At 43.1% G+C, this 17335-nt stretch overlaps 1 protein-coding gene across 3 annotated transcripts in view; it reads left to right on the top strand.

Moving 5' to 3' along the window:
* Nucleotides 1-17335, top strand: part of LOC139376166 (scaffold protein involved in DNA repair) — an 85459-nt gene that overhangs the window by 61811 nt on the left and 6313 nt on the right. For 2 of the 3 annotated variants that reach the window (XM_071118428.1, XM_071118430.1), the window contains 9 exons: nucleotides 5445-5603; nucleotides 12485-12572; nucleotides 12785-12925; nucleotides 13118-13177; nucleotides 13995-14205; nucleotides 14485-14721; nucleotides 16140-16233; nucleotides 16399-16513; nucleotides 16920-16973. In XM_071118428.1, the coding sequence (XP_070974529.1) occupies nucleotides 5445-5603; nucleotides 12485-12572; nucleotides 12785-12925; nucleotides 13118-13177; nucleotides 13995-14205; nucleotides 14485-14721; nucleotides 16140-16233; nucleotides 16399-16513; nucleotides 16920-16973 (1159 nt within the window). The remainder of the gene's footprint in view (nucleotides 1-5444; nucleotides 5604-12484; nucleotides 12573-12784; nucleotides 12926-13117; nucleotides 13178-13994; nucleotides 14206-14484; nucleotides 14722-16139; nucleotides 16234-16398; nucleotides 16514-16919; nucleotides 16974-17335) is intronic. The other variant, XM_071118429.1, reaches the window with a different exon arrangement.

The raw sequence follows: 17335 nt of genomic DNA on the forward strand, positions 1-17335 counted from the left end.
GGGTGCGGAGGGGGATCACTGTGAGCTGCACGTGGGGACTGGAGTGGTATTTTAGGGTGGTACTGGAGTGGTACAAGAGGGTAGAAGAAGGGGAGTCCCGGTCAGCTGACTAGGCTGTCACTAATTGACTGACCGGCAGTAGTAATTTGACACCTCTGATCCTGTCCCCTTTGCTCCTGCCATGCTGCTACAGCTGGTAAGCAAACACCACCTCTCACAGGAAACACATGCACGCACACTTTGAAGCACACTTTGTAACACAGTGCACAGCCTTCAGCCTGACTGCCTCACTAGTCAACAACCAGATTGAGCTGGCTCAGGTGGGGGTGTGTCCTGGATGTGGCCATGAGGTCTGGAATTTCAGAATGAACGCCTGCCTGCCTGCCTCTGCTTGAGTCTGTTAGTCAGTGTCCGTATTGCACACTTTGTTGAGGAATAAGAATTTGCCATCTCATCTAGTCAATTTAAATGATAATGTAGTAATGTGTACTTTGGCTGTAGTAATCCAACATTTGAAATCTTTGTTCTGATATTTTAATTTTAATTATTATTATTATTATTTTATTTTTAATACAGGTTAGTGCAATGTAGGCCTAGTCCATAATCCACTGGCCCAACGTCCACATTTAAGTGATCAAAGAAAGTAGGATGAGTGACCTATGGACCTCTGTTTCCCTCTCCCCAATGTCTATCTCACTATTCTGGGTAGCCACTTTTCTCTAGTCCTTTTTGTTGTTCGATTTTATAGCCTGTTCCTTTCACATACACAGGGGAGAGAGGAAACCAGGATTATATTTATGCTAGAAGATGTTTAGTTCCAGTAAATTCAGAATTGAATAAACAAGAAGATTAACTGTTTGCAGGGAGGGAGTGGGGAATAGAGAAGGTGGGGTAGGAGGAGAGGCAGAAGAGAAGACAAGATGAGGGGGAAAGGAGAGGGAGGGAGTGAGGAGGAGGAGAGCATGGGGAAGGAGAGGAGGAGGAGGCTGGCTATTTTCACAGAGCTTGGAACACAATGTGCTGCAGGGATCCTGTTACAAGCATGTTTATCACTCTGCGACGTGATTGGTGGACGGTGCAGAGGAAGGAATCCCTCCTCAATGCCCCCTGTCAATGAGGCCTCTCGGCTGTGTTAATGTGTGGGTCTCTTACTTACTGTGGGGCCAAGTGGTGTGTGTGTGTGTGTGTGTGTGTGTGTGTGTGTAAGAAGGTGTGTGTGTCTGTGTGTGTATTTGGACACGCTCAATGGATCGTAATTCCTGGAAGAACCCCCGAGTTGCTGAGAGTTCTTGTGATTGCTCACAATAACAAATTCTGAAATCAGCCTGTGACTGAAACTGAGTGGTACTGGAAAAGGCTAAAAAGAGAGGCTGAATGGGGTATAGTTTTAGTTTAGGGGCTGGAAAGATGGGTGGTTATGTCAAGATGGTAATACCACAAGACTCTCCCCCCTCTTACCTTTCTCCCAACTTTCTCTCTCTCTCTTCACCGATTAGCTTTCACTTAGGATTTCAGGTTTGAACAGGCTCTGCTGTTAAAAAAAGAAAAGAAAGAGAAACCTGTGTAGGCTAAGTTTTGTGCCGCAGTTGACTTTAAAACAGCGACTGTTTACATTGGACAAAATTAGCTATTCCAGTTAAGACTATTTTATGCATGCTCTGATTTTAGATCGCTGTGGTTGTTTTTCAACATTTGCAAAATAGAAGTTTAGTCAGAGAGTACTACAGGATATTTTTCAGTTCTGCCCAAAATGATAAATCTCCCAAATGAATGTAGCTATTAATGTGTATTTGGTGGAAAATATGCACGAAGAGAAACAAATGCACAAATGTCTTGACCGGAGCGCAGAGATACTAGCTGTAACTGGAGACAAGTTTACATATGTCAACACTATATTTAGTGTCACTGTAAACAATTTAATATTAGACTGCTTCTCTGTCCCTCCCTGTGTTGTTTTATTAATCATATTAGATTTAAAACAGATAGGATTACACTCTTATAACTGAATGCAGCATAACTATGCATGGAGGATGATTACCTGATTACAGCCTGAAAGTATTCAGACCCCTTGACTTTTTCCACATTTTATTACTTTACAACCTTATTCTAAAATGTGAGATTATTTGTGTTTTCATCCATCTACACACAATTGAAAAAGCAAAAATAGTTTTCAGACCCGTTGCTATGAGACTCGAAATTGAGCTCAGGTGCATCCTGTTTCCATTGATCATCCTTGAGATGTTTCTACAAATTCATTGGAGTCCACCTGTGGTAAATTCAATTGATTGGACATGATTTGGAAAGGCACACAACTGTCTACATAAGGTCCCACATTTGACAGTGCATGTCAGAGCAAAAACCAAGCCATGAGGTTGAAGGAATTGTCCGTAGAGCTACGAGACAGGATTGTGTTGAGGCACAGATCTGGGGAAGGGTGCCAAAAAATGGCTGTAGCATGGAAGGTTCCCAAGAACATAGTAGCCTCCATCATTCTTAAATGGAAGAAGTTTGGAACCACCAAGACTCTTCCTAGAGCTTGCCGCCCTGCCAAACTGAGAAATCGGGGGAGAAGGGCTTTGGTCAAGGAGGTGACCAAGAACCCGATGGTCACTGACAGAGCTCCAGAGATCCTCTGTGGAAATGGGAGAACCTTCTAGAAAGAAAACCATCTCTGCAGCACTCCACCAATCAGGCCTTTATGGTAGAGTGGTCAGACGGAAGCCACTCCTCAGTAAAAGGCACATGACGGCCTACTTGAAGTTTGCCAAAAGGTACCTGAAGGACTCTCGGACCATGAGAAGCAAGATTCTCTGGTCTGATGAAACCAAGATTGAAGTATTTTGCCTGAATTCCAAGCGTCACGTCTGGAGGAAACCTGGCGCCATCCCTACTGTGAAGCATGGTGGTGGCAGCATCATGCTGTGGGGATGTTTTTCAGCGGCAGGGACTGGAAGACTGCTCAGGATCGAGGGAAAGATGAACGGAGCAAAGTACAGAGAGATCCTTGATGAAAACCTGCTCCAGAGTGCTCAAGACCTCCGACTGGGGTGAAGGTTCACCTTCCAATAAGCACACAGCCAAGACAACGCAGGAGTTTCTCTGAATGTCCTTGAGTGGCCCAGCCAGAGCCTGGACTTGAATAGGATTGAAAATCTCAGGATTGATCTGAATAAAGCTGTGCAGAGATAAATGTTTTATAATTTATTTGCATTTTTTTTGTATTGTGTGTAGATTGATGAGGGGGGAAAAAACTATTTAATACATTTTAGAATAAAGCTGTAACCTAACAAAATGTGGAAAAAGTCTAGGGGTCTGAATCCTTTCTAAATGCACTGATTGATAGATGCCCAGTGTCTTAAACTGTGTTTAGTTACGATCAGTATTCCGATTAGGATAACTTTAGATTGCTTCACCCAAGAGCAGTGTTTTGGCTTGATCTGATTGACAGCAGATGATAATAAACCATGAGAACAGCCTCAATTCGTCGGGGCATGGACTCTACAAGGTGTCAAAAGCGTTCCACAGGGATGCTGGCTCATGTTGACTCCAATGCTTTCCACAGTTGTCAAGTTGGCTGGATGTCCATTGGGTGGTGGACCATTCTTGATACACACGGGAAACTGTTGAGCGTGAGAAACCAGCAGCGTTGCAGTTCTTGACACAAACCGGTGCGTCTGGCACCATCGACCATACCCCGTTCAAAGTCACTTTTGTCTTGCTAATTCACCCTCTGAATAGCACACACAATGCATGTCTCAATACTTTAAAATCCTTCTTTAACTTGTCTCCTCCCCTTCATCTACACTGATTTTGGAGTTGATTTAATTAACAAGTGACATAAGTAAGGGATCATAGCAGTCACCGTAATTCACGTGATCAGCCTTTCATGGAAAGACCAGGTGTTCTAAATGTTTTGTATGCTCTCTGTATATTGCCATGAAATACATCATGATCCACATATTCAGACTTTTTCAGACATTCCCCATGGACCTCCCATGTATGCAGTTCCATAATTTAACTGATTACACCTTATAGTGTAGAAGAATGTTTCTTGTTTTGATTATTGGACTCAGCCATTTACAGCACTGTGTAAGTAGGTTATGGATTGGTAATTGTTAACAATAAAACGCTGTACTGTTCCCTAGCAACTTGGTATGATGTAGATGAGAAATAAACACAGACCAATGTTTGCCAACACAGTTTATATAGCCAAGCAGGTGGCTGGAATGGAAACCAACAGACTCAAAACGTTCCTAGTGTCTGGGAAATGCAAATGCATGGTTAGCCTTGAACTTTCGTCCATTACACACCTCTCCTTCCTACTCCTCCCACTGTTTTTCCTCCCCCTCTACTGACGGAGGGTATAGAGCACTAAGAGTCCACTCCACCCTCTGGTATCTTTTAACTGGGGGTTATGAACAGCACTGTTTACCCTCTAAGGACTGGTACAGTACAGCGGCTGTGTCTGGACTTGAAGGGCTGACTTGAAATCCTGTCTTTTTCTGCTATCTCCTTCTGCTAACTCATATTAACTCCTCCTGTTGACTCCCTCTGATATCCCGCTGTTAGTCCTAGTAACTCCTTCTGACTACTTCTAGTAACTCCTTATGATGCCGGTTTTATAGCTGCACCATCGAGAGCATCCTGATGGGTTGCATCACTGCCTGGTATGGCAACTGCTCGGCCTCCGACCGCAAGGCACTACAGCCACCATCTTCTACGCTGCTGCTACTCTCTGTTATTATCTATGTATAGTCACTTTAATAACTCTACCTATGTGTACATATTACCTCGACCCCAGTCCCCCCGCACGTTGACTCTGTTCCGGTACCCCCTGTATATAGCCCCGCTATTGTCATTTACTGCTGCTCTTTAATTATTTGGTATTCTTATCGCATACCTTTAAAAAAACATTTTTTTTATAGGTATTTTCTTAAATCTGCATTGTTGGCTAGGGGCTTGTAAGTAAGCGTTAGGTCACTGTTAGGTCTACCTGTTGTATTCGGCGCATGTGACAAATACAATTTGATTTGAACTCCTTCTGCTATCTCCTAGTAATTCCTTCTGTTATCTCCTTATCTTTCTTGGTTGCTGAGAGCAGCAGAATTCTGTGGCAGAACAGCACATCTTGTTTACTAGGCCAACGGTTCTCAATCTCAGCAGCCAGCCTGTCAAACCAACCTCTAACACCTCAACTTTAAAATGTCAATATAAGCCCAAATCACAAAGCTTTGAGTTTGGTTCATAATGTGTGTTCAGTTAATGTTGTATTCTTACACCCTCACCAACACACATTAATATATCAATACAGATTTGAAATAATAGTCAATGGACTGGCAAATGACTAACTTGTCTTGCAACCCTCAGTTTATTTAACTAAATTCTACCTGTTTCTATGAGGCCCAGGCTGTGTGTTACGTTCTCCCTGTGTTTGTGTGTTCCAGGCTGTGTGTGCTGGTCCAGGACGGCTATGGGATGTTCAGCATGGTCCAGCTCCACCCTCTGCCGTCTGAGGACCCTCTCTACCTCTACACCAGGAAGTGGGAGGGCCGGACCTGCATCCTGCGAGCCATCAAAGTGGTGCAGCGGGTCACTCGGGAAAGGTGAGAGAGTCACACACACACTGCAGGCCTTTCGCTTGAACTTCAACCCAGGGCTACAGACTATTGTTAGCCAGAGGTATGTATTTTCCTGTATTAAGATTAAAATTCAAATATGTATTAAGATTTTGATGATTATTCGTGAGGTTATCTGTTCTAGGTCCCGAACAAGGCCAATGTAGTCCTGGGCTTAGGCCTGAGGTTAAAGCTACAAAAACAGGTGTGAACTGTGAACGTTACATATCTACCATTTGTGTCCCTGATATGAAATCCATGGCCAGTTTCCACTGCCTTCATTTAACCTAGAGTGCATTCGGAAAGTTTTTAGGCCCCTTCACGTTTTCCACATTTTGTTACGTTACAGCCTTATTCTAAAAATGGATGAAATTATATTTTTTTCTCATCAATCTACACACAATATCCCATAATGACAAAGCGAAAACAGGTTTTTAGAAATGTTAGCAAATGTATAAAAAAAATCTAAACAGAAATACATTATTTACATACATACAGTGGGGCAAAAATCTATTTAGTCAGCCACCAATTGTGCAAGTTCTCCCACTTAAAAAGATGAGAGAGGCCTGTAATTTTCATCATAGGTACACTTCCACTATGACAGACAAAATGAGAGAAAAAATCCAGAAAATCACATTGTAGGATTTTTAATGAATTTATTTGCAAATTATGGTGGAAAATAAGTATTTGGTCAATAACAAAAGTTTATCTCAATACTTTGTTATATACCCTTTGTTGGCAATGACAGAAGCCAAACGTTTTCTGTAAGTCTTCACAAGGTTTTCACACACTGTTGCTGGTATTTTGGCCCATTCCTCCATGCAGATCTCCTCTAGAGCAGTGATGTTTTGGGGCTGTTGCTGGGCAACACGGACTTTCAACTCCCTCCAAAGATTTTCTATGGGGTTGAGATCTGGAGACTGGCTAGGCCACTCCAGGACCTTGAAATGCTTCTTACGAAGCCACTCCTTCGTTGCCCGGGCGGTGTGTTTGGGATCATTGTCATGCTGAAAGACCCAGCCACGTTTCATCTTCAATGCCCTTGCTGATGGAAGGAGGTTTTCACTCACCCCACGGGGTGAGATCTTGCGTGGAGCCCCAGATCGAGGGAGATTATCAGTGGTCTTGTATGTCTTCCATTTCCTAATAATTGCTCCCACAGTTGATTTCTTCAAAGCAAGCTGCTTACCTATTGCAGATGCAGTCTTCCCAGCCTGGTGCAGGTTTGTTTCTGGTGTCCTTTGACAGCTCTTTGGTCTTGGCCATAGTGGAGTTTGGAGTGTGACTGTTTGAGGTTGTGGACAGGTGTCTTTTATACCGATAACAAGTTCAAACAGGTGCCATTAATACAGGTAACAAGTGGAGGACAGAGGAGCCTCTTAAAGAAAAAGTTACAGGTCTGTGAGAGCCAGAAATCTTGCTTGTTTGTAGGTGACCAAATACTTGTTTTCCACCATAATTTGCAAATAAATTCATAAAAAATCCTACACTGTGATTTTCTGGATTTTTTTTCCTCATTTTGTCTGTCATAGTTGAAGTGTACCTATGATGAAAATTACAGGCCTCTCATCTTTTTAAGTAGGAGAACTTGCACAATTGGTGGCTGACTAAATAATTTTTTGCCCCACTGTACGTATTCAGACTCTGCTATGAGACTCAAAATTGAGTTCAGGTGCATCCTGTTTCAAGTGATCGTCCTTGAGATGTTTCTACAACTTGATTGGAGTCCACCTGTGGTCAATTCAATTGATTGAACACAATTTGGAAAGGCACACCTGTCTATGTAACATGGATGCAAACTAGACACTTTTTAGCGAAATTCAACATTTTTAATCCAAAATAGGTAGACTACGAGATTACTGTAGATCTGATGAGTAAATGTAAAAAAAAATTGGGTGCGGGCTTGTCTAATATGCGGGTTCGGGTAACTAATGGCTGTAAGTAGAACCAGTGATGCACGTTTGGAGCAATACTGTATGTATCCAAGCATGCGACTGAAGAGAGAAGAGACAGCCAACTTGCTAGTTACAGCTTCAGCGCGCGCTCTGGAAAGACAGCGGACAGTGGGAAGGCAGTTTGCCACATACAACACACTAGTGCGTCCCCTGAATGACAATGAAGAGGTAGGTGAGAAGCCTAGAGACTGAGTTGAGAAGGTGATGCAATGCAGATGTAGAAGCACGGTAGCTAGGGAAAACTCCCTAGAAAGGCCAGAACCTAGGAAGAAACCTAGAGAGGAACTAGGCTCTGAGGGGTGGCCTGTCCTCTTCTGGCTGTGCCGGGTGGAGATTATAACAGAATATGGCCAAGATGTTAAAACATTCATAGATGACCAGCTGGGTCAGATAATAATAATCACAGTGGTTGTAGAGGGTGCAACAGGTCACACCTCAGGAGTCTGTTGGCTTTTCATAGCCGAGCATTCAGAGGTTGAGACAGCAGATGCGTTAGAGAGAGAGTCCAAAACAGCAGGTCCGGGACAAGGTAGGACGTCCAGTGAACAGGTCAGGGTTCCATAGCCACAGGCAGGAGAGTTGAAATTGGAGGAGCAGCATGACCAGGTGGACTGGGGACTGGCAGCAAGGAGTCATCAGGCCAGGTAGTCCTGAGGCATTGTCCTAGGGCTCAGGTCCTCCAAGAAAGAAAGAATTAGAGGGAGCATACTTAAATTCACACAGGACACCGGATAAGACAGGAGAAATACTCCAGATATAACAGACTGACCCTAGCCCTCCGACACAAACTATTGCAGCATAAATACTGGAGGCTGAGACAGGAGGGGTCGGGAGACACTGGCCCTGTCCGATGACTGGGCCAAACAGGCAGGATATGACCCCACCCACTTTGCCAAAGCACAGCCCCCACACCACTAGGGGGTTATCTTCAACCACCAACCTACTACCCTGAGACAAGGCAGAGTATAACCCACAAAGATCTCCCCCACAGCACCAGCCCGAGGGGGGCGCCAACCCGGACAGGAAGATCACGTCAGTTACTCAACCCACTCAAGTTACGCACCCCTCCTAGGGGGGAAGGGTCCCAAAAAATATCTGCAGCATTTAAGGTCCCTAAGAACACAGTGGCCTCCATCATTCTTAAATGGAAGAAGTTTAGAACTACCAAGACTCTTCCTAGAGCTTGCTGCCCGGCCAAACTGAGAAATTGGGGAAGAAGGGCCTTGGTCAGGAAGGTTACCAAGAACCCGATGGTCACTGACAGAGCTCCAGAGTTCCTCTGTGGAGATAGTTTTCCTTCTGGAAGGTTCTCCCATCTCTGCAGCACTCCACCAATCAGGCCTTTATGGTAGAGTGGCCAGACGGAAGCCACTCCTCAGTAAAAGGCACACGACAGCCCGCTTGGAGATTGCCAAAAGGAACGTAAAAGGCTCTCAGACCATGAGAAACAAGACTCTCTGGTCTGATGAAACCAAGAATGAACTCTTTGGCCTGAATGCCAAGTGTCACGTCTGGAGGAAACCTGACACCATCCCTAAGGTGAAGCATGGTGGTGGCAGCACATGCTGTGGGGATGTTTTTCAGCTGCAAGAACTGGGAGACTAGTAAGGATCAAGGGAAAGATGAAGGGAGCAAAGTACAGAGCGATCCTTAGGATCTCAGACTGAGTTTAGGATCTCAGACTGTGATGAAGGTTCACCTTCCAACAGGCAGCGACCTTAAGCACACAGCCAAGACAACACAGGAGTGGCTTCGGGACAAGTCTTTGAATGTCCTTGAGCGACCCAGTCAGAGCCTAGCCTTGAACCCGATCGAAATCTCTGGAGAGACCTGAAAAAAGCTGTGCAGCGACACTCCCAATCCAACCTGACAGAGCTTGAGAGGATCTGCAGAGAAGCATGGGAGAAACTCCCCAAGTACAGGTGTGCCATGCTTATAGCATCATACCCAAGCAGCTCAAGCTGCTTCAACAAAGTACATAGTAAAGCGTCTGAATACTTATGTAAATGTGATATTTCAGTTTTTGTATTTTTTTGGTTGTCATTATGGGGTGTTGTGTGTAGGGGGAAAAAACGATGTAATCCATTTTAGAATAAGTCTGTAACGTAGCAAAATGTGGAAAAAGTTGAGGGTTCTAAATACCTTCCGAATACACTCTAACTCTCATAACTTTCCAACCTGAGTTCAAGATGGCCACCCGCTGATCATCCTGCCATGTCACTGTCCCATGTTTACATGTAAAGTGATACATCATTGGTGCTCGCACTGGACCTATGATTTACTTTCTACAGTCAGGAGCTCAGATTAGAAACATTTTGGAGAACTGGTGTGGGGACATTTAGAGGAGGGGTTAGTGTGTTTACGGCTTCATTTATGCCAGAAAGCATCCCATAATGTGGTGGTGGTGGTGGGGAGGCGGGGGTTGTTGTCTACAGTCCGCCATGATGGATATATCCCCTTCAGGAGCAAGCACCTCTATGCCCTATGCACTTGAGGTCAAGGTGGTGCGATAACTATATTACTTACACCTGTAAAATCCTCTGATTTCCTGAAGTGCGTAGTTTAGGTGTCAATTTGGGATTGGTCCAAACGCATGTAGCCACCATCTTATACTCTTATCTTAAACAAAACATTCCTGCCATATCAGGGCTCTACACTGACTTTAAAAAAATATATATATATTTTTTTTACAAGGAACACTTATGCGGCTTAAGTTGAAAAATGTAGGCGCACACAAAGAAATATAGGAGCACAATGAAAAATATTTGAGGTATTAAAGCTAGAATCCTTCATTTTTCTTGGCGGACTGGGGCTCCTAAATTAAAATTCCAGGTAGCACTGTGGAACCCTGCATATACAGTAGCTGGGGCTTGATCTTTTAATAAGCCTTTATCAAAGCTTAAACAAGTGTTTTTGATGTGTTGGCACTTAAGAATCTCAATTTTAATCATAATTAAATCGACAATTAGATCATGTTACTGTAATCATGTCAAATCAGTTTTTGATAAATGTTAGTGTTGTCACTGAGTCCTTGACTCCCTCTTTTCAGTACTCACATACTACTGTACTTAAACAGCATTCTTCAGTAGGCAAATCAGCCCACTTGTACAATGTTACAATAAAGCTACAGAAAGGTCTCGGTAACAAAGTCAGTGTTGTGTGAGGTGAGCTCATTCTTCATCCTGACCTGTTGGACCAGCCCGGGGTGCAGAGCCAGTTCTGTACACAGACACCCTGTGGAACCGGTTTTTAACAACCAATGAAGCAGACTGAGTTAACAGCACCAAAGAGGAGGAATAGTAATGACATCAACCCAACCTCACACACACACACACACACACACATACACTGACTAACTGGTGGCCCTGAACTCAAGGACAGGTTTAATTTATTTTGTTTCTGGGCATTTAAGTTGGGGTTGAAGCATCGCTATTTTCGGTCTTCCTCTGTTGGTCCCCTAGTTGGATTTTCTAGACGGGGCACCTCAAAGCAACACCCAGGCCCTCAGGTGTCAAAATTGTCAGTTGAAACCAACAATTGAAACCAATAGAAGCCAGACTTGTTTTTGTGTGTGATTTACATAGCGCTGGTGAAAAGATGCTTTGATGAGGAAATTTCACTTCATTATGTTATAAAATACATTTTACCAAGACAAATATGATTCTTCATGTTCTGAATCGTTCAGTGGGGTCTTTCTCTAACATGTCATTAACATTAAATCCAAGAAGTCAGATTTCGTAACATAATACATCCGATAACAAGTACTCTGCTCTGTTGCCCCGAACTGAATGAATTGTTAAAGGTTTTGACAATAAAAGTATTGTGGTACGCTCAGTGCTCTGTTGACATTTCAGAGATACGCTTGTTTTTGTGAGAACTCTTTTAAAACTGTTGCATTAATATGAAAAGCTTATACTAAAATATGAAAATGTTTAGTGTCACGTCTCAAAATCGATATCTATCTCACCTCTATGTGGTTTTATGTCCTCCGGATTTGAGAAGAAAGACAAGTTCAACGGTGAGCCTGTCAGTCTAAATTCTCGCGCAGCATCTGTGCTAGCTGACACAATGTTATTTTCCAGATTTATTACCACTTTTTTCTACAATAACTTTTGAATGGATTATGATCGAGACATAAGGTTGGGACCATTCATTTTCTTAGAAGAGTATCTACACAATTAAAATGATTTTACTCATTGGTCTAAATATGTGTTTTTGATTGGACACCCTACATAAGGTGTTTGCTCGGTTAAATGTTTTGGTGTGTGTAAGAAATGTTTTCTTCACATACACAGTTTACAGGGGCATGAAAGGTGCAGCGAAATGCTTATGTAATAGCTCCCTCAACAATGCAGTACATTAATCAATAATAGCGATGAAAAGAGTCACAATAACAAGTAGTAGAAGTAATAGACAAATTAAAGTGGTATGCATAGTAATAATGGGCTGTATTTACACTGTATTTACAAATATAAAGTGGGTAGTGGAATCAATAGTATATAAAAGAACAGCAGCAGTGTGAGTTCTGAGTGGGGGTGTGTTTTGTTTATGGGTGTTTGTGTGTAAGGGTTGGATGTGTGAGTAGTCTGTGCAAATCATCTCTAAGGTGCATATAGGCTCTCTGCAAAAAGTCTTTACGCTGCAGGTCTATGCAGGGAGACGGCTAGGCTTGTCTTTTCAGCAGTCAGATTGCTAGTGATAAAGAGGTGCGAGAGTGTGTCTCTCGCACCAGTCTCGGCATGTTTTCTGTTGATTCGGTGAAAGCTAAAAAAGTGCCCTGTCTTAACAGATCTGTCATTCCGTAAAAGGGAAACCAACTGATATTGTTGCACCTCCCCCTCTGTATACCCTGTCGTTCACTGTTTTTTCCCTTTCCAACCCCTCTCTCACTTTCTTCTGCTCTCGCTCTCACAGGTGGACCAGACTCTTCAGCCTGATAGACAGCCTCTGGCCACCAGTGATGCCTTTCAAAGTACTTGGAGAAAACCAGAGCTGTCAAGGTGTAGGTTATTCAATATTCCGTTGTGAATCATACCCTGCCTTTTCCCGCAATTGAAACTCAATTACGTGAATAATGTATATACAGTATTTCCATTTGATATTGAGAACCCATGTTATTATGGTTAATTTATGTTAGAATAAGAAACTGGCTATGAATACTGCCTGCACGTAGTGGATTATAATCTTGATTCTGTGTGTTTGTTTTGTTTGTAGGACAGCAGACATAAAGGACCAGCCCCAAGCTTCTGTTACCTGCTGTCAGGCCAAGAGGGCTCTGTGGAGCCTGTAGAGGGACAACCTTTGTCCTCTCTATACCTGCCTCCTACAGAACAAACTCTCAGAGACATACTGCAGGTAACTAGTGACACAGAGAGAGAGAGAGGGCGAGAACTGAATTCTAACTCTCTGTTTACCTCCCCAACTATTCCTCCAAACATTTGAGTTGTTGAGATCAGATGACACATTTTTCCTTCGCTTTGACTTTGTTGAGCCAGTGGCAATCGATCAAATATGAATTGTAGTAACGGCCTGTCACATCTATTTCAGTGTGAGCTCAACAGCCATCGTTGTAGCTTTGTCGCCACTGTCATCTACAAGAGAACGCAGGTACTTTCAAATGCATCCTTGGATTTCAATGAGAATGTATAGTCTGACTGAGAAACTGTTATATGTATCTATCTTATTAGAGACGGGTAGATGTAACACAACATATTTAAAGAGTTGACAGGAACATGATCACATCCTGCTGTGGTGGACAGTGGGGAATCATTTGAACTTGCTGTGTTGACAAGACGAGGCAAACTGCCTTCACCATCTGTATGAATATTAACCTACATTATCTACCAGGTGTTTTACAATTTTTTTAAATTTGTTTTATTTTTTATTTTTACTGTTGATCAGTGAAACCTTTACACTTTGACCACCGGGAGGGAGATAACAGGCCCAGAACAGAGCGTGTGGCGAAGTCCAACGCTTTTTGTCTATACCACTCTGCTTTTCATGTCAGTCATCAAATGGATGATTCCGAGCAACCAGACTGAGCCAGCAGAGACTCATGCTTTTTGTTTGATGCACATACAGATACAGACAGAAAGGTGTTTATTCACTAAGACACTTAGAATTTAGAAAGTAACCTCATAGTCTCCCACACCATGTTTCTCTCTCTCTCTCTCTCTCTCTCTCTCTCTCTCTCTCTCTCTCTCTCTCTCGTTGTCTCACACTCTCTCGTTGTCTCTCTTTCTCTCTCTCGTTGTCTCACACTCTCTCGTTGTCTCTCTTTCTCGCGTTTTCTCTCGCGCGTTGTCTCTCTCGCCTTGTCTCTCTAATAATCTACACTAACGACTGATCCCCTCTTTCTCGTCCTCTCTTTATTATCATCTTGGTTGGTATGAATGATAGCCCCCACCATCTCTCTCCCCTCCAGTCTCAGAGTAGTGATCAGAGCCCAGGGGAGGTTTGGCTGGTGGTGACTGACCCCAGTTTGCAGGAGGAGCAGCAGTCCGATGGGCCACCATGCAGACGAACGCTGGCTGTGTGTGTGACCACTTCCTGTGTGCTCACTTCCTCTGTCGCCAAGGCAATAAGCACCCCCAGCACCTTCCGCTTGTCATTCAGGGACGCAGTCAGAGAGCATGGTACTGTTTTACTGCAATATCATGGCTACTCCCCAAATGGCAAACTATTCTCTATGTAGTGCACTTCATATGGAATAGGGTTCCATTTGGGACACATACATGGTGTTATTCATCTAGTCTGTCACTATATAGTGTATATTGCATTAGCCACTATGTATTGTATACTGTAGGACATCTGAAGTCACATGGCTACTGCTTCCCCAAAACGTAATAATGAAAGCACCTCCAATGTCAGGTCAAACTACTGTTTTATGAAGCTATGCAATGATTTCTCTCCAGATGGGATCCTGTGTGTGGAGCAGTCAGTTGTGCAGCTGCGGCCTCTGGTATCAGTGTGCTGCCCACATACCGAGAGCACGCTGGGCTCAGGGTCTCTGTCATTGTCCCAGGCAAAGCCCTTACCTCAGCCCCTACCTCAATCCCAGCCCCATGTCCTTCCTCAGGCCTTACCACAACATGTGACGCTGGATCCCCTGGGTCCGGAAACACCACCCAACTCCCTCTGCACGTTCTCGGGTCAGTCACGCTCTCCTCTTTGATCAATTATTTTTCAGGGTTAGCCCGGATAATTGTTTTATTGGAGAGACAGACAAATGGTTTTGAGTGTGTTGTGGCTGTTGCCTGTTTGTATTTGCTACTTTGTGCGAGACAGATAGGCCTTCTTGTGTTTAGTCGAAGGCATTGTGTTCTTCCACTCTCATTCACAGTTTCCCTCAAGTGGTTGAGCCACTGGTAGTGACAACCTTTCAAGGCCCACCAATACAACTAGCTGTGGACTATCTATCTGTAATCAAGTGATGATACTGTTATCCTAAACTCAGTGATAATGGTATGAATCTGATTAAGAGATCCAATCAAACTACAGAGCCCTTAAGCCCTTAAGATACTGGCACAAAATGCATTCACTGTCTGTCAACAGTCTATTTTATATGCAACTCAGGGAATCTTGAGTAAGTCATGATAAGTTGCATCTGTTAGCACCCTGTGTCACAGGAGAGATCAAAGGTGAAACTGTGAACCCTTTGGATTAGTTCAGGTCTCTCTCACTCGTCTTCCATGTTGGATCAGCTGGCTGAATAAAACAAACACCAATGCCTGATTGACACTATTCACACCAACCCGAATGCTGTGCTGAACCCGTGCTTTGCTGGTTCAGATAGTTTATTTTCAAATGGTCATTTCCAGCACGGCTCCAGACGCTATGGTAGATGCATAACCAGGCCAGCACGATACAGTTGTGCTCTGTAGTGTAGAATAGGGTATTTTTTCTCTATTTTTTTTTTTAACCTTTATTTAACTAGGCAAGTCAGTTATGAACAAGTTCTTGTTTTCAATGATGGCCTAGGAACCATGGGTTAACTGCCTTGTTCAGGAGCAGAACGACAGAGTTGTACCTTGTCAGCTCGGGGATTTGATCTTGCAACCTTTCGGTTACTAGTCCAACACTCTAACCACTAGGCTACCTGCCATATAATGTGTCTTTATCTGCACTCGTAAGCAAGTTCTAACTTATGGCAGTTTGCCTGGCTCTTTGTGAAGGCAGAATTTTTATTTTTATTGGTTGGTAAATATGGTATATATTTTACATAAGCTGTGTGTTGGGGGGGGCATATCTCTAGTTGTTAACTATGATTGTGTCAGTTCTTTAAGGGAGTAAACACTTGCTATCCATTTCAATGCACGGATAAGAATATCTGGGGCTGCAAACTTGATTGTTTTCCCTTTGACCCTAAAATGTCATTCTTATCTTCTTACTGAGCTTGTTTTATCTTTACTTTTTTAATCCATACCACAGTGACCTCAAGAATATTGGTACAATTGTTACACTGCTCAGTCCCAGTTTCCACCCATGTTGCTTGCCAGTTTAGTCAGTGTGGTGCCCTATAGAGGTTTGTTTCTCTGGCTAGTGCTGATGGTTGTGTTGGTGATTGTAGGTGTGATAGTTGGTGTGGATGAGGACACGGCCTACTCCTGGCCAGTCTGCAGCCTGTGTGGAAGCGACCGCTTGGAGATGGCACCCCAAAAGCCGTAAGTCTTCAATTCACCTGCTGATGACCTATAGGGGATTAGCCTAATTAACTGATTGAATCTTATTGGTTTACCAATAGAATAACTTCATTTTTTTGCAAAGGGAACTTGTGTATTGTGGTTGAAATGTGATGTCAGTATCTGCATTATGTCTGTTGTCCCCAGTCAAGCATTCCTTTGTGTTGCTTGTGATTCACTGGTTGACCAACCAACCATGAACATGCAGCTTGAAGTGTTCATGAATTGTTCTACACTGAGAGACTTCACTGTTAAAGTAAAGGTGAGACAAGATTTTGAGTTTAGGTTGTGTGTTGGCAAATGTCTGTATTTTCAATGTGTGACATAGCAGTGCATAAGTATAAAGTAATATAAAGCGAAGGTTGATCTAATCTTAATCAAGATGTGGTCTCAGATCTTTTCACTTGAAGTGTATACCAATAGTTCTGTATTTTCTTAGTGTCACTGTCAAATATAGTCTTAGATTGTATCATTAATGGAAACATAAAACTGTTGAAAACGCTATGACAAAGTCAATGCTCATAACAGCTTATTACGTTATTATAAGGTATGTGCTGTAATGTAATATGACATAATTGAATAAAACCGCTGATGAAGAAGCTTAGTTTGACAGTCCAGTCCAGACCATTTATTCAACTAGTATGGTGACTATTCTCTCTGTTTTCTAGCTTCAGCAGAGCACCATCATGTCTGTGTTGAACTGTGCAGCCTCTGGCCATGAGGTGAGCTCTCTCTCTTTCTCACATGTTATGTAATACGCTGTACCTGCCTTTTTATGCAGACAGTACTTACCTCTCAGTTTAGTGCACCGATATAGCATTTTGATCCTCCTATGCGTCAGACTGTCAGTATGTTTGCTGAAAGTGACATCATTGTCATCTGTCTGATATCCCATAGTTAGGCTGTGTTAAGGGAGCTGTTTAGAACAATGGCGGGACTTACTCACACAGATCAATACTGTAAGAAGAGCCAAATGATACTAGTATCGCTGGAGTTGGATCTATATTTCCTTCTAATCTACAACCACTGGAATCACCACACACCACCATAAAAGCCAAATATCTAAATATAAGGTTCTGACATC

This window comes from Oncorhynchus clarkii, chromosome 20 (genome assembly GCF_045791955.1).
Source record: "Oncorhynchus clarkii lewisi isolate Uvic-CL-2024 chromosome 20, UVic_Ocla_1.0, whole genome shotgun sequence".
NCBI lineage: Eukaryota > Metazoa > Chordata > Actinopteri > Salmoniformes > Salmonidae > Oncorhynchus > Oncorhynchus clarkii.